At 42.1% G+C, this 21139-nt stretch overlaps 1 protein-coding gene across 1 annotated transcript; it reads right to left on the bottom strand.

Annotated features, from left to right (window-relative positions):
* Positions 1-5353: 5353 nt before the first annotated feature.
* Positions 5354-20058, bottom strand: NOM1 (nucleolar protein with MIF4G domain 1). The gene is made up of 11 exons (XM_059475591.1): positions 19093-20058; positions 17617-17741; positions 16500-16695; positions 14402-14725; positions 13813-13923; positions 12889-13056; positions 12177-12298; positions 8540-8672; positions 8055-8186; positions 7240-7349; positions 5354-6389 (listed from the first exon to the last, which is right to left on the bottom strand). The coding sequence occupies exons 1-11, from the start codon at positions 20056-20058 to the stop codon at positions 6212-6214; spliced, it is 2565 nt and encodes an 854-aa protein (XP_059331574.1). The 3' UTR covers positions 5354-6211.
* Positions 20059-21139: the final 1081 nt, after the last annotated feature.

Raw genomic sequence — 21139 nt, 5'->3', positions numbered from 1 at the left:
TTTCAGGTGATGGAAAGGCCATGGTGGAGGTTTGAGCAGAGGTGTGATGGTGGAGGTTTGAGCAGGGGTGTGATGCCTTGTCTGTGCCTCTGAAATGTGCCATTTCTGCACCCCAAACCCCATGGGTTCCCCTGGCTTTGGGGTGGGAGGAAGAAATCTCTTTCATCAGCTATGGATGGCAAAGTACCTGAACCCCCCCCTCCTTTATTCCTCCAGATCTTCATCTCTAGGACAGATAATTACATCCACAGGTTAGATTAGAGGGTAGGTTTAGGTAGAAGAGGAAAAAGGGATAATGTTCAAAAGTCATAAATGTGTTTTTCTGCACAACCTGTAACTCCTGTGCCTCTGACAGCTCCACCTCAGCCCTGGCTCCTCCCTGGAAGAGGCCACTTCAGGGAAAATGTCACTCAGCTTCAGACAGTGAGGGTGCCAAAAACCTGGCCAGGAGCAAAGGTTTGCTTCTCCAGCTCTCAGCAGCCTGAAGGCTCCTTAAACTCACAAGCCCAGTGTGAGGCTTCCCAAGAAGCAGCCCAGAAACATGGATGGGTCTAGGCTCTGTCCAGATCTGATCCTCACACAGGTTTCAGACCAGAGATAGGAGATTTGAACTGATACAAAACCCACAGCAGCTTTTGAGCTGATCTATTGCCTTCTGCTCAAGCTCTGAAGTGCTGGTGAAGAGCTCCCAGGAGCCTCCCTCCACAGCTTTTACCATCACAGGCACCATCCAGGATTCCCAGGTGCTGTCCCTGCCTTTCTGCACTGCTTCCTCATCCCTGACACACAGTACCTGCATCATCCCTGGCATAACAAATATCCCCAAGGGACCTACACACAGTTTCAAACCATTTAGGTAGGGAAATTTGGAAAGTAAATACCATATAGCCAATATTTTAAGGGTGATTTGAACTACAGAGTAAGGAAAAAAATTCCATTCAGAATCTAAGGCTTTGGCTGAGGAGGAAAGATTATTTTTTGAAGATGCAAGCCTAGAAAATGCAATCAAGGTGACTTATTTTTCCTCAAGGTGACACCAAGCATATCTTGGGTTATTGTCTCTATATTAGAAAAATGTATTGTTCTGTCCCCTGACTGTAACCAATGGCTGCTCTCCAGTGAACTTCAGTGCCTCCAACAATATTCCTGCTGTTCCACACCAGAGCCATGAGGGCCTGTGCACCCACGAGAGATTTGAGGGTACTCTTATCATCAGAACTGTAAAAGGTCCATAATGGAGTTTTTAATGAAAAATGCGTAGTGCTTGGAAATCTTTCACTTATGAAAATGAAACAACTATTTCACTGTAGCTGATAAAAGACTATTAAGGAACAATTCAAAAATGGTCTCTGCTTTAATTTTGCTCTGTACCTCTCATTCTAGTTCCATTACTCAGTCATTTTTAATTCACTTTGAAATGAATTCCACTCAATTCACACAAGGTGAGCTGGTTTTGGTGTGTTAACAGTTTTGTCCTAGGACACAAGTTTTAAGGATTTTTTGGTGCCAGCTGGCTCTTCCTAAGCTTATCCTTGATAGATGCTCATTCATTTCCTTAAAGTGTTATTAGGGAAACCACGTGGTATCCAGTTTGGAATTGTGCATGCATCTAAATTAGGGGAAGGCTACTGTAATTAGCTTTAAAGCAAGGCTGCAGGTCACACCAGCATTTGGGGGTAGCACAGCTGTTTCAGACAGGCAGTTGTTATGTCCATGCCTGCAAGCCTCATGCTAAACTGTGCTTTACTGGAGGGTGAGGGAAAGTTCCTCCAGGAGATGAAATCACAAAAAGTAAAAGAGTCATAATCACTGAAATCAGTCCAACACAAAAAATCTTGGGTAAACGTACACTCAGCCTTTTAAAAGTGACCCTAAAGGATCAAATTGTCTCCTGAAAACAAAATTGCTTTATCAACTGCAGGAAAAAAAATCACAAACTGACTCACACACGCGGGATGTAGCTGGGCACTAAGCTGCAATTACGATCAGCGCAACAAAAATTGGAGCATTAGAGTTGCCACTCACACATTTATTAAGCTGAAATCACTGTCGTGCACCGGCTGTGCCGCCGGGCTGTGGCTTTTCATGCGCGAAGTTCACGGGCAGAACAATGGGAATTGAACGATCCCAGATGTGCTGTGAGCCCCGTATTGGGTTGCACACCTTGGGCAGCAGCAGGCAGGGCAGCCCCGCTGCTCCGCACCTTGGGAGCACCCCTGACATCAGCCCCTCATCCCCGGCCTGCAGGACAATGGAAAAATGTCATGTGCAAAAAAGCCCTGCAGATACTTGGCTCGTTCAGGTGTGGCGTTAAAACCCTGCCAAAAGGACTTGTGTGTGATTTATCAGCGCAGCACTCCGGCCAAAGCTAAAAACCAGACCTCACTGCCCTGTTCATTTTGATACAGAAAACAGAGAAAGTTTGCTGTCCAGCTTGAAAGAAAACAAAAATCGAAGCTGCCATAATAGTTGTGAAAGGATCGTGCTGTTTAAAGGGGGAATTGAAATTTTCTGCTACACAGCTAAAAAATCAAACATCCGGCTTTTTGTTAAATGCATCTAAAGCAAATCACACTGGGTTTTCCATGGGTCTGCTGGGAGTAAGGATTAGTGTTGCAACTGTAGCTGCTTGGCTTTCCAGAATATTGTATTTTTACCAATCCAAACCCCTTTTCTTCTCATTAAGTAACTCTCCCAAACCTGCTGTATGGAAGAATTTGGGACATTTTAAGTGTCATCTCCATTACTGGAACAATCAGGGACCATTTCTCACAGGAGTTTGACAGGGGCTGCCAGACTAATACTCAACAGGAAGAAACCTCAATGGCTGTATTTGTGTATGTTATTGAACACTTACTCTGTGCAGACAAAGCAGAATGTGTCCCAGGCAGGCGTAACTTCCCCAGCAGCCTCTGCTGGCAGGCAGAGCTTAGTGTGCAGTCCTGCAGGAAGGTGACTGTTGCAGACATCTTTTATGGAAAATCCTTTCCTTGGGATTTTTCCTCCTGAGAAGCTGGGAGGCCTCAGGAATAAAATGTAAACAATGATTATCTGCTGCTGTGGAATGCAACAGGTGCATCTGGGATTGGTCTCATGTGGTTGTTTCTAATTAATGGCCAATCACAGTCAGCTGGCTCACACTTTGTCTGAGACACAAACCTTTGTTATCATTCCTTCTTATTCTATTCTTAGCCAGCCTTCTGAGGAAATCCTCTCTTCTATTCTTTTAGTTTTAATGTAATATATATAATAAAACAATAAATCAAGCCTTCTGAAACATGGAGTCAGATCCTCATCTCTTCCCTCAACCTGAGACCCCTGTGAACACAGTCACAGGCAACTGCCAGCATTTGGTCTTGCTGCTCTTACAGAGACCTCACAGCCCTGCTAGAAGGAGGAGAGACTCTGGAAGGGCCACCTCTGCTGGGACAAGTTCTTTTCTCCAGGGTTAGAAGTATGATACCTGCAAAAAATTATTGTGTATAATTTTGTATATACATTGTGTATAATATATGTTTAGACAGGAAGCATACATGCAGAATACCTATAAAATACATTATGAATATATATTTTAATATAAATACACATATAAATAAGTACAAAATCCTCTCTGCTTTCTTTTTCACACATGCTTTATATCCTTGGAATGTAATGACCTCTGAAGCAACAGCTTGCAGATGCTTCTGTACATCAACAGCAGAGTCTGCCAGGCCTGCACCTCTGTTGAGCTGTGGCAGTCTGGCCAGTAGGACCATGGAAAAAGTTGTTAAATATGACAAGATCCAAGACTCAGGAATTCACACACATCTTGGAATTGTCAGATTTCTGTCAGACTCACTGAATCACAGTGAGAGGATGGGACTTGTGCAGAATCACCCACAAACCCTATCATTGATGTGACTACAGCACTGTGGGCTGGCAGTGTATTTCTGCTGCTTTCCTTGGAAAGTGTTTTTTTGTTTTTGTTGTTTTTTTTTTTTTTTTTTTTTTTTGTTGGTTTTTTTTTTTTTTTTAATGATATTTATACATAAATCTGCTGAATGCAAAATCCCAGGCAGGCAAGATCTGTTTTCTTCACAAACAAAACAATGGCTCTGATAACACTAATTTTGAACAAAACATATGAGTTCTTTGGGAGAAATAACAATTCATGCAAGTCTCAGCGGGTGGAAAAAAAAAAAGCAATTGTAATTCTCAACTGTAAGGTTAAAACCATCTCCTCTAATTGCACAGCAACACCTGCATTGCACCACCTCAGGCAGCTGCAGCAAGGGAATGCTCACACCCATAAAACACTTGGCAGTGCTGCCACAGCAGCAAAGCTGGTCAGCTCCCAGCACCAAGCAAAACCCTCACACCAGGCAGGGACAGCCAGCCTGGCACCTCTGGGCTAAGGAAGATGATTCAGAATTTATCTGCAGCAGAACAGCTGCCTCAAACCTCCCTGCTAGAGCAATGGGCTTCCATTTGTGTGTTATTAAACCACCAACACGCACACATGCTGGGTCTACCTAAACTCCTGTGAAAGGCAATTAAGTGGCTAAATGTAGCAATTTTTACTCAGACAGTCCCATGTGTTCCACAGCAGCTATTTCTAGGGGCTTGCACAGACTTTCTCCTGAATCCACACTCCAAACTTTAAGGTTTGGCTTGGTTGGTGGTAAGGGAAGATGTTTACACACACCCCCTTAAGTTGTGACTTTTGTAAACACCAAAATAGCATCAATTCTGCTGCTGGCCACACTTTGTTAACTGGTATGAATTCTAGAAAATATTGGAATTAATTTTATCACAATGAATTTTTATGTTTTGTACACTTCAAAGCTGCTAGTGGTATGAAACAGGCTGAAAAAAAACAGGCTGAAAAAAGCATCTTGCTTTGTTATTTTGATAAAAATCTCTTCTGCTGTCACTTTGCTGTGTAACCCAGGATTTTGGAAGCAAGTCTCTGCTCCCAGGACACCTTTTTCCCTAAAGCTTGCCCTATCCTCTCAGAGGAAAGGTGAGAAAAAACCAAACAACTCCCTGGCTGCTGGGGGAGGCGCTTCTGCACATGGAAACAGGACACCTTAGTAAGCAGAATTTACTACATTTAACAATTTGATTAAAAAATAAATTTTGCCAACAGGAACAGATCAGTTGGTATCAAAGGCAAATTGGGAGGCACCATAAGTAAATGGCCCAATGGACATCAGAGGCAAGTCTGGCTACAGAAACAGGGCTGACAGCTCCAACACAGGCAGATCACAGATGCACATTCCACACAAGAAAGTACTTCCCTTCTCCACTGAATTTCAGGTCATTCCCTTCCTGGCAGGACAGCCAGAGTAAAGCTAACACAAACACCAAAGCGTTTAGAAAAATGGCAGTTTAATGTGTAGTGGTAAGGTGACAAAAGAAACAAACCATTTATAGAGTGTTACAGAAAGAAATGTGCCTATTTTTTATTTAAGCATCCAAATGAAAAATGTGAACAAATTCTTAAGGGAGGTATTCTCTTCTTAAGACTCATATTGATGATATTGTTTAAGTCTAGAAAAATCTGATTAATACACGTGATTTGGCAACTCCAATTCTAAAGCTGTGAAAAATGGGCTAAAAAAGCCATAAAAGTATGCTGTGATCTCTAAGCCCAATATAATTGGGCAAAGACAGATCTTCAAGTTGCTTTGCTACAGCTTTGAATCCAACTGAAGATCCTTTCCTGACCCACAGTCAGGGAATCAATTCACAGAATTAGCAAATAACTTCCAACACTTTAAGAAAAAAGTCGATTTCTTCCCCAACCGACTCACCAGTGCTTGTGCCATCTAGTGGCTCCTTTCTTCAGGTGAGTACCAGGGCTCCTTATCAAAAGCCTTTAGTTAGGCTGCTTCTTTTATTACTTTAAAGGAAAGGCTAGAATATGCAATGCAGAACACCACTGCTGACAAAGTATCACAGAAGAGGAATTCACCCTCTTCTCCAGATACCAAAAGTCAACGTGAAGCACTTGTCCCAAAAAGGGACATGACAAAATGACATTTTCTCTTTCTTCAAAAAGGCCTTGTATCCCCTTCAATTAAACTTCTGACTAGCACATAGAGTGAAGTAACTGTTTATATAAATAAAATGGATCCTTTAGAGTAAAACAGCTCTCCTCATTCCCAATTATTTAGGTCTGAAAGACCCCAGCTTGGTTTTTCTGTATGTTTTATTAGAAAAAATATAACTATAGCTTCAATTTGGGTTCTTTTGCCTCTAAAGCCTTGGTTGCTAGTTCCACTCTCTCTTTTAACAAGCCAGCTTCTTCAGCACTCTTTTGGGCTTGGGCATGTTTCAGTAAGAAGTGGGTGAGGAAGAGTTTCAAGCCTTCCCGCAGCATTTGCAGTTTGGGGTTGTCAGATATCCTGTAAAGATACAGATCAAAACCATCATTTAGTCTTCTCCCGTTTCAGAAGTTTATAATCTTCTTCAAATAGAGCTGCAGGAAAAAAATCCAGCCTATAAAAGAAGGTTTATTGAAGAAGCTTTCAAATTACCAAGTCTACCTTGGTTTGGCAAGCAGCCCAAACACTCCACATACAACTGGCCTCACCAATAAAATGGAATATTGCAGCCCAAGGCTTGCTTTATGTAAACAATTACATTACAGCAAAGAACAAGGCAAGCTCCATGTTCAAGCTTCCTTGTGCTGCTACATGACAGCTGAAACATCAACACCTGATTTTTTCAAAGTTTATGCAAGTCTTATCCACTCAAGTCCTAAGCATCTCTAAGGATGGAAATTTCCCAGCCTCTCCAGGCAACCCTGTCTCATATCAAAAATAAGATTTTTCAGAGAACACTGATAAAAAACCCATTAAAAATACCCCAAACATTTGTCTCTTTAGTTTCATTTTTTTTTCCTTCTTAAGAAACAGCCTAGCAATGACAGCTGGCAGAGTGAATCTCACCCCACATAGGTGTTACAGCAATAAGGGAAACAGGGAATTATAGAGCTCTGCTCATGAAAATCCTATGACCAAAATGATACACTGAATATCTGGAAGCCTTATTTTGCATTACACAGCTGCATCTTTATCAGAGCCTGTGCCAACACACACTGGCCCCACTCAGCCAGGAAGAGCTCACACTTTAAGGGATGGAGGGCTGATATGTGGAAAAGGCACAGTGTAATTCCAAACAGAATAGGCAAACTTCTTATCTTCTTAATTACTACTCAACAAGGGCTCTCTGGAGATGCCAGTGATCACTTACCTCATAAAAATGTCAGTAATTTCTTCCTCATCTGCTTTGGTTAACAGTGTGCTTAATACTTGTCGCAAGAAACGGACTTTGGGTTTGTCCAGTTCACTGAATTCAATTACCTGGCAGACAGAGAGGGACAATTAGATTAATTCAAGGATTTCAAACAGCTGCTCTTCTCTCCTAAATGAAGAACTTTCAGCACACCAACTGGCCTCTGCATACACTGAGCCTGGAGTTTAGCACAGAATAATTACCTGAGAAGGCTGCCTCCAAAAGCCAATCAATAATGAAAGCAAAGAATCTTCTAAGGAATAGAAGGCTCCTGGTACCAGAATACCAGATGTCCTTTCTCAATTAGATAAATACTTTGTAAGTACCTGGCACAATCCATTTAATTGCCTGTTTAATACATTCCAGTTACTCTTCTAATAGAATTCTGTGGACTACCCATTCTGAAATCCAAGAAATCTACTCAGCACTTTCTTGTCTAATAAAAACAACATCAGCTAAAAACCACAGCACAAAAACCACTGGCAAAGCCTGCTAATGAAGGGGCCTCAGTTCCAGCTCTGGATACTCTAAAGGAAATAATCTCACAACTTCTCTAGATAAAGAAATGTAGAATTTCTCTATGCTTGGGTGATCACAGGTTCCCTTCCCCAAATGACAGCATTACCATAATCAATTGGAACAATTTAGTAATTTTAAAACAAGTTTGTCTTAGCATAATCAGCTAAAGTACCAGATAAGTAACAGAGAAAATATGCCTTCCACTAGCAAATGCAGGGAAAACACAGAAGGATTTGAAAAGAAAACACACCAACCTTGAGAACTGAAAGTGGCAGTGATTTTGTCCTTATTAAGTGAGCCAGCAGTGAAACCAAGTTGGAGATGGCAGCAACTGACAGGTTTTCTAAGTCTCTGATTTTGTCCCAAATACTAAACTGAAATGTCACCTAGGGGTCAAAAGTAAAAAAAAATAATCCTACAAATCAAGTGGCTGTTTAATTGAGTAACAACATAACAAACCTTTTGACCTTGTATTCTTTATAAGCCCTCCTTTAATTAACAGAAATGCTTGATCAGACTGTTCCAATTATTTTAAAATGCATAAAACAGAAGAAATAAAACATTCAGCATTTCATTTCCTATTCAGATCTGACCATGAGTATGCCTTACTGAATGCTTAGCCATACCAGCAGAATTTTTCCTTGGGATCAAGGCATGCACCCACTCTCAGGTATTCAGTAAATCTCTTCCTAACCACAGTCATGACACAAAACCAATGAAGGAACAGATTTGTCTTTACCTGAAATCGTCTTTCATGTCCACAAAACTTGTTAGCCAGAAAGGCATAGAAGGGGTTGAATGTCTTCTCCTGCAAGCAGCAGTAAAGGATGACATGAACTATTTCTCTCTCCTGCTGATCTTTCAGTCCAAGCCTAAAATTTAGCAAGAAATTCAGAATTACTTTGTAAGGAAAAACTTGCTGAAACAAAGTAAGAGCTACAGTCAACATCTGAGAGTAATACTTTAAAATCTTTCCACACATCACATTAAATTTTACTTGTTACAAAGTACCAAGTCTTTAAAACTTCTAATGGACTCCACCTTGTTGGCTAAACAAGTATCCTGGTATGGCACTGTGGAAATGCTGAAGCATTATGGGTGTTGAAGGAGGAGATGCAAAAGCAAGACCTCAAGAAACAGAAGTGGAATGATAAAAGTGTTATCATTGCCCAGGGAAGGAAAGGAATCCCACTCCATGTTTGCAGCTCTCCATGAACAGAAGAGAGGGCACAGAGGTACCAGCAGTAGCACTGCACCCACAGGCACCACTGCAAGGGTTAAACTGTGAAACAAAGGCTAAATAGTGAAACAAGAACTGCAGGGTCCCATTGTGATCATCTCATGCTTGTACTCATGGTCATGGGAGGAAAACCAGCCTCTGGATCAGTGCAAGCCTATTTGGAGAAACATTTCCAGGACCCTTCACTTCTGTGTTGCATAGCAGGAATAAGAACATATTTGTAGATGTTTTTCTTACTTGGTGGTATGAATTTTTTAATCTCTGGGTCAAATCCATGCTACCTGATACATGAAATTCATTTTTGTGTAAAAGAGGGCTGAGACACTCTGGCATGGAATGGTGACTAACTCACAATGCACCTGGTCTGTGATTTAACTTCCTAATGCTGCCAAATGCTTGGCAGCATTAAAACCAATTCAAATGAAAAATGCATCAAATTAGAATTTGAAAAATATCAAACCAAATTCTTCTCATTGCTTGAAGTTCAAGTTTCACAGGGCATTAGCACAACTCAAGAGTACTTTCTAACCAAGTCTGACTCCACTGGAACTTGCCTTACTGTCTGTAGGGTAGTTGGTCATTACTTGATGCCAATATCCCTCCTTTGTACACAGCTCCAGACATCTGCATTGCATGTGACCACAGACACCCAGATTAACAGAGGAAACTCTTTGTTGAGCCCAAACTCCCTAGAATTTAAATTTTACAGTAGGAAAATCTGGGATGATTGAGAAGTCTGCTCTTTCTAAAGGGGTCAGTACTGGAAGTGCTGTGTCTGTGTCATAACCCACCTGCTCTCCCATCAGCCAAGCCACCTGATTTCAGAGCAACAAAAGGATTTTTTACAAATATACAGGTTTTCAACCATCAGATTTGTATTTAATAGATAACTTGGGAAATTACACTGCAATCACTGGTCTGGCACCCTCTCCTTTTACTTGATCATCATCACTCCTATCATGACTTGCTTATTTAGGAAATACTCATGTTGCCAGAGTTGTAACCAAGTGACGACACTTGGATATTCAATTCCTTCACTTCTTCACAGAACTAGAACTCCTAAACATCTAAAATATAAGAATCTGGACTGTCTTTCATTGTTGAGCTTCAGCATAAACCTGTGTAGATTTCATAAGCCTGATATTCTTTGATAAAGGATGCGAAACCACCTCACTGATTCAATTATTCATGAGTTACAGTATTCCCATGAACTTGTATATCTTGATCCTGCTGTAAATGGGATAACCTCTGAATCAGGTTATTTGCCACCAGCAGAAGCTGCCTCCAAGTAGGTTAGTTATCCTCAGCTGAAGCCCAAGACTATCAATGCCTTCAGACCAAAAAGAGCAACTCTTAAATCCCCTTTTAAGTCAGTTCAAATTATATTAGTAGATACACTCACTTTGGTAGTGAGTATTTAGCAAGAAATTGAGAATCATTTTGTAAGGAAAAACTTGCTGACACAAAGTTATCCTGAATTACACATCTCACTCCAATAGGATAGCTGAGCCTTTCATGAGTGGCTCAGTATTTTCTGAGATGTGAAGTTTCACAAATTCTTTATTCTTCTACAAAATAACTTCAAAAATTGCTTCTCCATCAAACTTAAGCAGCATTCATTCTCTCTCCTGAGTGAAACTGTGGTTTGTGAAGAAGGTGTGGCCTTTCAGCTGATGAAGAGCATCCAATCTCACTCTCTCCTCTGTCACCAGTGATGCTCCCAGCCCTCTTCATTGACACCTCTGCAATCACTGAGCCACTTCAGGGAGCTGTTCTGGCTCCAAACTAATACTTTCATCTGCAGTAAGGAGGAAAGGGACTAGAAAAACTATAGCAGCCTAGATTTCAAATAGTTTAAATCATCCTTTAACCACACCTCAACTCTGCCACAGAACTAGCAGCAGATGAATCAACAAGAGCAGTTAAAATATTTCTTTATATTCTCTTCCTCATGAGACATCAAACATACAAATACAAACTCCCATACACTCTGGAGCACATGTTCACACTCAAGCTAGTTCCTTCACTGACAATTATGTGTACTTTCCATTATACTCTGCCAGATGTGGGCAGATTTAAGAATTCCTCTCTTTGAGTTTGCTGTATAAACATCAGCACCAACACACAGCAGGCAGCCTGCAGAGAGATTTTCTGCCAAGCCTGTATGTATTCAGATTTGTGTATTAGCCTAAATAGCATAGATGAGAGTCAAGTCCAATTTGCAAATTGAGCTGCCAGGTCTTGGCAAGAGCTGCAGCAACAGCTAATTTCTTTTAATTGAACAGGCCATATTAAGATATTGGAATGACTCCATCACAGTCTCAAGTCCAAGTTGTGTTTTGCAAAAGTGGCATTTAATCAAATATTAGTTGACTTTATTACAAAGTCTGTTTTGGTTTGGTAAGCAAATTTAAAAATTGCATGCCATCCTGGTAAGACAATACCCTTGAGTTACAAGGCTGAGACAGAAAAGTTCAGACCTGATCTGTCCCCTCCCAGCTCCCACAGACTTACAAATAATATTCTGACCAACACAAGGAATAGCTTAGTTTGAGCTCTTCCCTGATCACATCTTCTTCTGAAGAGCTGCTTGTCAAGAGCTAAGGGAACTGGTCTTCATGTGAAGCAAACTCAAAGCTAATAAATTCTGCAAGAGGGAAGTGGAGATGCTAGAGCACTACCAGGTCATGCAAGTATGGGCAGAGATGGCTTAAGAAGGTGGCAAGAAGTCAAAGAAGTGGCAGTGGCACAGAAATCACAGCAATCCAGCAAAAAATCCAAGAGATGATCTGCAGGGGCTTCTGGTCTGCCTCTGTAAGGAAACAAGCCTGCAGCAGCCTTCCATCCACTCTGCTGGGATACACAGGCTCCTCACATCAGAAGATGCTGCAAATCACAGTTACAGCCAGGAGCAACAACAACAGGGGCTATTCCTTTCCTCTGACTGCCAGTCAGTTCTGCCTGCCTCCATTAGTCCTTACACTAGGGCTTTGGTTCCTTCTCCTGCCCTTTTACCCCGTGTGGATCCCTAGCTATGCACTTTTTAATTGCATTATCATCTGAATGCTCTTAAGCCTAGACCAGAAATGTTGCATTTACAACCTGATTTTAGTTCTGGGCTGATTTCTGTACTTACTTCAGAAGTTTTTCAAAGGCATCCATGAAGTCTTCACTCATCATCAAGACACAAAAAATACTTCTCCTGATATCTGTGTTCATTCTCAGCTTACGAGCAAGCTCCATTATTTTTGAACTCACCTGAAAATAAAGTTATATGCTATTTTATTTCTGTTTGCCTTAAAAAAAACTATTTATGTACAGTCTTAAATAACACCATCAGTGAAGCTCTCCAGTAAACCATAAATCACCAATCCAAAGGTCCTGAGCTTTTGTCCAGAGGCACAGGCATCATCAGGAGCTTTTTCAACTATGAAAATACATTTTAATCTACTTTAATTGTGCCAATTCATTTTAAGACATGCTTCTTTAACATAAATATTTCACCATGACTATCTCATCACATTACTTTTGGAATCAGCTTGGATATATGCCACAGACAGACACCACAACCTGTCAGAATTCCTACTAGCAAATCCACTGTTGAATCAAGTCTCTTCTCTCACCTCAGCAATTCCACACAATAAGAAAAAACAAGCTATAGCATATTTGTAGTAACAGCTGTTATGAAGCACATGAGTACAATGTTTAAAAAAAACAGAGAGCAGAATTTACGGTCCAAAAGCTTGATCTTACAAGAGCATGTGAAGGTTTTTTGGTGGGCTCTGAAATGAACTTCCTGACAAATTTTCAAGAGATCACAAACACTTAGACTTTAAATTTGGATTTACCTTTCCTACATGCAGCTTTTGCTGAGCCTGGCTTTTGGTATCACTGATCATTGGTGCTCCACTCCAGGATGAGCCCACGATCCACCAGCGCCCGACCTGGTCAGCGCTGAGCAGAGACTCCAGGGACACGCGGAGCTGGGTGTCCTTTCCTGAACCACTGCTGTGAACCTTGAATGGCAAAACAGAAATAAAAACCAACAGAAGAGCTTTTATTTGAAACTTTTTCTTTCTTCTTAGAGAAAACAAGTACTTTAATTACTTAAAATTGTTTCTAAACAAAAACTTCAAACATATAAATTCATATCTTCATAAAGGTCTTCCTATGTTTCCTCCCTAATCTTTGTTTCAATCAGCAACCTGAAAAAAATTTACAAGTTTCCCATATGATGTAATTTTTTAGATGCATAAAGTTGCATAAATCTACATGTAGAAGCTCCTGGGTGTTTTACTTGAAAAAAGAGATGCTAATCTAAAAAGTAGGTATCTTCCAATCACAAAGTTCGATTAGAATTCAGAGGATGCTGACATTGCATCAATGTATACAAATAACAACACAACAAACTGCCTTATGTGTTGTACAGCTCAAATAAAAAAAAATTTAAACTATGAAGAAAATAAGAACTTTCAACAACAGAGTCTAGAAGTGCATGAGAAGGACTGCAAAAATTTAAGAGAGGAAATCCTACAGATCTAGGTTACCTAGCTTGTTTTTGCCTGGCCTCTTAAGCTGATGTGCACATCCTGCACTGATAAATTATTTTCATCCCTTTTATACTGGGTTGTTCTAGACAAAGTGCCCATTCTGTCAAGAAAAAACCCCAAAAAACACACCAACAAAAAATCCCCAAGAAAGCTGACATCCAATACAAATAATTACTCCTGGATTAAGGATAACAAGGCTACACCAGCCAAGCAAGTTCTCACCAGAGCTCTCTGCAATTTGCGGAGTCTTTCAACTGGCTCAGGATCATAGCCAGGGATCTTCCTCATGTCATTGTTCCTGAGTGCCAGCATGGTCTCCAGCATGAACCGAACCTGTGGGGAAAAGAAACAGTTCTGTCAATTCTAAGCTGTGGGTTTATTAAATAAAGTACAAGAGTGCACTTTGAAATTACTATTCTGTCAGAATAAGCAGCTCAGCTGCCAATATACACCAAAATTTAAATACAACATGTTTGCTTTTATCCCGATTACACTAATTTGTGTACAAGATTCATCTGCTAAACACCTGACTGTTTTTTGAAGTGTACAAACTATCATGAAACACAAAACCTGTCCACTACATAAGACACAAACCAGTCGTGTCCCACCCATGATGAGCATTTTGGCACTTGTGTCCTAAGAACTAATGAAGAAAAACAAACAAGAAGAATGCAAATAACTGAATGTCACACTAACGGCAATTTAGAACCTGAATAGAATGTAGCAGAAAACATTTCTGTAAATTAAACTATGTATCCAAGTACTTATTACAGGCTGTTGAGAACATGAAATCTTTAGAACAAACACATACCCTTGTCTGATCCTGGAATTTCTTCTCTGCTGTGCTTGCCTTCCTCTGGGCTTCAGTAATCAGTTCTTTCAAAGCCAATGCATCATCTTTTCTTAAGGAAAAGCCCACATTTTTCAGAAGAAACAAAATCAGCTCAATCTCTTTTTCAGTGAAAGTGCTAACAAGCTTTTTCAGAATATCAAAGATCAGCAGGCAATGAACCACATGGAAGTTATACAGATGAGCAATCAAGGCAAGCAGATTTTCACATTCCTTCCCTTCAGCATCACTTTTACAGAGTTCATCAAATTTCTTCACCACAGCTTCCAAAAAGTGAGCACCGACCTGGCAACAATTCCATTACGGGAAAAAAAAATCCAGCAGTTAACTCTAAGTAGATTTTACAGACATCTGTAAAACTCATTTTTGGGTCACTGCCACTATTAATTTTAAAGAAATACTGTTGTTCCTTTCAACCAATAGGGATGTTCTACATTTACATACACAAATATTTAAGTAGTGTGACATTTTTGTAGAAGTCCATGTTATTTACACCTCACATTTGACATCCAGTTGCCTTTTAAAGCCTGTGCAAGAAAAACAAATATTATGAACCTACTGTACACATACACCAGCATTTATTTACATAATATTCATGGACACATATTAGCATCTTTCCAGCTGTCAGACTAGCATGCTGTTACTGCTAGCCATTCATCCAGGAAAAGCTGCATGTCAAAAAGCAAACACATTCCTGAGTGTAGCATTCCAGAACAAAATCCTTAACAGAAGGATAAAAAATTATATTGTGGAAAAAACCCCAAAATACCAAGTTTTCACAGTCGCTGAGCATAAGGTGCAGTGGTACAGCTGGGAAAAGAAATTTTGGAATATATTTATTTCTGAAGAGTGAACTGATGCTAAAGGCTGGGATTAGAAAGCCTACAGGCTCTAAAACACAGGGAGGCAATGAATACATTGCTGCTAAGTAAGACCCTCACCCATTATGATTGTGCTAAAATCTGCTGACCTTAAGAAAAAACAGAAATCCAGCAGCAGTACTGACCTGCATAACAAGCCCTGACCCAGCTGGGGTGTTAACTATCCAATGGTGCACAAATTTATAAACACAGGGCAACTTCTGCATTGCTCAGCCTAATCTTCAGTGCAGCTGCACAGTCACACTTTCATGTAATGCATATTGTACATTTATTTTACAGAAACATTGTATTTGCAGTCCAAACCGCCTTTCAAGCAGCAAAGAGGGACAAAATAAAAGTTTAATGCCAAGCCTATGGAGAAAGCTGCTTTAATTGCATCCATCTGATATTTAATATGGTTTCAGAGCCAGCATTCAGGCCACAGTATGACAAACTGAAAAACTTGCATTAATACATCTATTGCATTGAGATGTGGGGGGAAGAAAAAAGAGTAATCTAATAGGAATACACTGCTGAATTAACTTTGTTTCCTGACAGACATCTCACTAAAATTAGCTAAAATATTCCCTTTGACATCAGCTTGGGCAAGAGGGATTTTATCTCATCCATCAGGCTTAAAAACACAAAACAAAATCCCCTCCAAGAATTGCCATGCTTTTTGAAGTTTTTAATATTCCATGTTATAACTACTTAATTCCACTGATGATTTGCATTGTTTGCTTAGGAAAGAAGTTTATCCACCACTGTAAAAGGATTCCTGCATCTGCAACACTTTTCTTATCTGGATACACATAGTTCAAAACCAATACCCTCACGTATCCTTGAGAACAGAAACTGATCCTCATCCATCAGCTAAAGGGAAGAGAAATTGAAGGTTAGACACTTTGAAGGTTAGAAAGTTTTCTACTGGTTGCAGAAAGATTGTGATGAAATAAGGATGGGTTTATAACAGACTAGTGGTAACTCATGGAGGAGATAAAATCAGATAAGCAATGGACTTAGACCCTTTCACTTGTGAAGCCTTACAAATAAGCCACAAAATAATGACGAAACTCAACTAAAAATGCTTGTCAGTGCCACACAGTTAAAAATTACAAGGCAAGTCAAACAAAATGTCAAGGAAAACACTCTGCAATGTGTATTATTATAAAAAAATTTGTCCCAAGCACAAGAATTACCTCAATTCCCACATTATGATGAAGGATGCTGACCAGAAGGACATGCTCCATCAGGAGTCTTGCAGGCATGGCAACTGCAGTGACACAGGCACTCATGAGAATGTCTGTCAGAGTGTCATTCATGTCCTTTCTGCTGTTGGCCATGTACAGCTCTTCCATCTGTCCACTGATGGAGGATAGATTTGGTTCACTCAGCCTATGGAGAAACAAAATCCAGTGTTCACTTTTAGTCTCCTTACATGGTTCCACAACTTTGAGTTCACCCAACAAACAACTGTTCTTTTTAGAGAAACTAGCTGGACTTAAGAAAAGATTGAAGATTGATAAGATGACTGGAAGGTTTTTTTTGTATTTTTCTGTGTTTACTAAACTAAAAAAGTATAGTACATTTAATTCTAGTATAGTTAAAAAAAAAACAAACATGTAAAAACATGTTAACAACACTATTTACAAAGCACTGTCAATCTGCTTACTGAACAGATTTTTTACAAAAAGAGACTGGTTTGAGCAGTTTTAACTGTGGCACATCAGAGTCTTTGAAGAAGTTAACTATGAAAATAATTCATAATTTAACATATATGGTATATCAAATTTCAAATGACTGAACAAACTCTAGTCCATGTTTTACAGGTAACAGATGAAAATTGCCAATAGATTCCTGATTTTAAAAAAACTCTAAAATTGAAATGAATATTAATTACTTTTTCTATTCTGCAGTACTTTAACCTAGGAAGGGCTGCTCCCTCTCAGTTGTAGTGTTGGAGAAATTTAATTTATTAAAAAAAACCCACAACAAATCAAAACCTGTTTTCTTCTGGGTTTTTTTTTAATAAGCATACTCCAACTGACAGTGAATTATACCTAGCACTTGCAGGGAACTGCTGTGTGGAATCCAGCCCAATCTTAAATTTATTTTCTAGATTTCTCAACATCTACAATGACTAACTTTGAAGAATTTATACCAATAAAGATAATTATTCTTAACAATAGCAGACATGATTGCCAACTTAAAATCAGTTTGTGAAGAGAAAAGTCACATCCTTGCCACCTGAGCTTGAATGATGAGCACTGTCACATTGATCCAGAAAGATTAATTACTTTTTCCTCATTACACTACCTATTAATGAGGCCATTCACCATTTTCTTCAGTCTTCCCAATTCTTCTCTTTTCTTGTCATCTAGTGTCTCCTGTGCTTTCCTTACTTGTGGAGGAACATACTTTGTAGCACCTTGGTTATCACTCTTAGGAGGAAAACAAGAAAACAAGGAATCAGATGAGACCAGTGTCTTAAACACTTGAACACAAATATACATTTGTATTTAAGATTAAAGTACCAAACTTTTCGTTAAGGATATATCTTACCATCTAATAATCAACACCAAAGGAACAACATGAAGAAGTAGGCAAAAAATTACCCTTTATGACAAACTTGATGACAGCAAAGCCCCTCTTCCCTAACTTTCTTAAAGTTATGGTTATTAAAACCTGGCATCTTAAGTCTTACTTGGTTTTACTCAAGTTTTATTTAGGCCCAAAAATGCCCTGTGTGACCTCCTCTCCTCCACTCATTCAACAAGACCTAATACTGGCAGAACCTCTAAGATCGTTCAGAAAGTAACATTTCAGTGTGTAACCACTGCTGATTTCAACACAAGCTCTCTCTGCAGAAGGGTTTGATCATATTCCTACACTCTAATGCCAGGGCAGCTCCTCTTATTTGTGGATTTCATACACAGCTCCCACATGTCTTGTGCTGTAGGATATTCTCTGCCACCAGCCTGACTTGGTGTGGAAACCCAGGGCACTGGGAATATTTCCCTGTCTGCTCTGGGGTGCCCTGACTCGGACCCTCACTCATGGAGAAAGTTTCCCAGACTTCAAGATAGACCAGAATCCACAAAAGTGTGAAATAGATTATAGAGAGTAGTGTTGGTGTATCACTTAGTGAGAAATTGAGGTTTTGGGATTTTTAGTATGTTGTGGATGGAAGCAAGATGGAGGGCACAGGGTGATGTCCTGGGTTTCTTCTTCATGCTTCTTCTTCCTTAATTTTCAGGGGTTTGGGTGGCATTTTGTAATTGGGCAGAAAAGTCCACATGGCAGCTCTTTGGGATCAGTTATTGGGTTAAAAGGGAAAATAATCTGAGTGTCAGTTCTTAATTGGATAGTTTAGTCTTAAAAGACTTTGGAACAAGACATTGTTGCCCATTTTGTGCCTTCTAATGAAAAGCTGCCAAACTCACAGTAGTGAGACTGTTTTACTGGTAAGAAATAATAAAACACTTGAGTCTGAACACGAACTACTGTCTCAAGTGCCTTCAATCCAGACTCAGAGAAACCCACGACCGGTACCCTGGCAACTGGGACCCCCACAACTTGGGAACTCTCCCTCCATGTCTGATAAGTGTGTCCAGGACCTGGCAGACCCCTCAAGTCAACAGTGTCGCTGTCCCGGTTTAGAACCAGGACAACGCTCCACGTGGCCCGAGTGGACAGCGAACACCTGGGCCTAACAGCGGCCATGCAACTCTGCTCTCTGCTCAGGAGGTGCTTTGGGAAGCAGGTCTGTGCTATCCGAGGCGAACATCCTACCTCTGCCTCCTCCTCCTCCTCCTCGCTCGAGGGCTCGCTGGCCTCTGGCACCCCGCCGTCCTCGGGGGACGAGCTCTCGCTCTCCCAATGTCCATCCGCGTCGGAGGGCTCTGAGGCGTCTTCCTGAGCCTCCTCGTCCTCACCATCTTCCTCGTCCTCCCCATCCTCCTCGTCCTCCCCATCCTCCTCCTTCCCCGGCGGGCGCTCCCGCGGTCCCGGCTCGGTGTCCCGCTGCTCGGTCTCGTCGTCGCTGCTGTCGCAGAGCTGGCTGAGCCCGGCCCGTGTGCCCAGCGCTCCCAGCACGTATCCCAACCCGTCCCGCAGGAAGCTCTGCGGCAGCCGCTCGGCCGCGGGCCCCTCCTGCTTCTTGCGCCGCTTCCCGAGCCCCAGCTGCCGCTCCAGCCGCCGGATCTCCTTCTCCTCCTCCTCGTTGGCTTCCAGCAGGGCCCGTTTCCTCGCGGAGGTGGCTGCGGCGGCGGAGGGGGCCTCAAGGGCTGTCGGTGCCGGTGCCGACACCGGCCTGGGCCGCTGCTTCCCAGCGGCGGGCGAAGCCGGGGCTCCGGGACGGGCGGCAGGAGCCGGCTTGGCCTGGGCCGGCTTGGACTGGGCTGGCTTGGCTGGAGCGGGCTTGGCCGAAGCGGGTTTGGCCTGGCTCGGCTTGGCCGGAGTGGACTTGGCCGAAGCGGGCTTGGCCGGGGCGGTGGGAACCTCCACCAGCTCCCCGCGCTGGAGTCGGCGGCGGCGGCTCCGTTTTAGTCTGCGCTTCTCCTTCCTGGCTTCCCGGCGGCTCCTGCGATTGTACCTCTCCGAGTCTTTGAGCAAGGCCAGCGACGGCTGCCCGCCGGCCGCCTGCACGTAGTCCTGCACCGCCTGCCGCAGCCGGTCCAGTTTCCCGCCGCGGCGGCCGCGGGCAGCCGCCCCCCGCTTCATCCTGCCCGCAGCCACACCGCGCCTGGGCGCCGCCATCTTGCAGAGGGGCCGGGCTGCCGCTTCCGGCGCGCGGCCGCCATGCAGGGCACAGCGCCCCCTGCTGGGCGCGGGCTGCCGTGGCGGCTCTGAGGGGACGCGACCCTGGAGCGCCGCTTCTGAGGCGCTCGGTCGGTAGAGATGCCCTCGTTTGTGCGCATGTATTTAAGAATCACAGAACAAATTAGGTCGGAAAAGACCTCTGAGATCATCGAGTCCAACCTATGACCGAACACCATCGCGGCAACTAGACCGTGGCATTAAGTACAATGCTTAAAAAACACCTCCAAGGACCGGGACTCCACCACGTCCCTGGGCAATCCATTCCAGTCACCCTTTCTGAAAAGGAATTTCTCCTGATGTCCAACCTGAACATCCTCTGGTGCAGTTTGAGGCTGTGTTCCCGTCCTATCACTTGTTACCTGGGAGAGGGTCCCAAACCCTGCCTGGCTACATCCTCCTTTCAGGTGGTGTAGAGACTGATAAAGTCACTCCTAAACCTCCTTTTCTCCAGGCTAAACAACCCCAGCTCCCTCAGCCACTGCTTTTCTGCTACAGACCCTTCACCAGCTTTGTTGCCCATAAGAAACTCCAGAAAGAAAATACAAGGCTTGTCCCTCTTACACCAAGGACTGGAGGAATTTGTCCGACAGCCCTGGCTGTGATCACAAGGCTCCTGTCACTATAGGACATGAAACAACACAAGTGCACACACCGCTGCTCTCAAGGTGAAGAAAAAGCAAGTTTATTTTCTAACTCCAACATTTGTAATTTTCCAAAAGTGACAGCAGATTGGAGGGTGAAAGTGCCACTTCTCCAATGACACTGGACAAACCAACAGTCCATCAAATTTCTCCTCCTCCATAAAAGAATGCAAAACAATAAGTTATTTACAGAAAGTGTGTGAGAAAGTTTGCTGCAAGAATGTAAACATCAGAAGGCTTTGAAAATCTTAAAAAATCAGAGTGACAGGCTCCCACGGGGCACGAGGCTCTCGCTGATGCCTCTTGAGGAGCTGAGGGACACCAGCCCCTGGCCACCCCTCCACCTGCCAAGATCCACATTTTAAACCCCTTCCAAC

Source organism: Ammospiza nelsoni, chromosome 1 (genome assembly GCF_027579445.1).
Source record: "Ammospiza nelsoni isolate bAmmNel1 chromosome 1, bAmmNel1.pri, whole genome shotgun sequence".
In the NCBI taxonomy this organism is placed as follows: Eukaryota; Metazoa; Chordata; class Aves; order Passeriformes; family Passerellidae; genus Ammospiza; species Ammospiza nelsoni.
The sequence above is the reverse complement of the archived record's forward strand: the minus strand, read 5'-3'. Positions and strand labels throughout refer to the sequence as shown.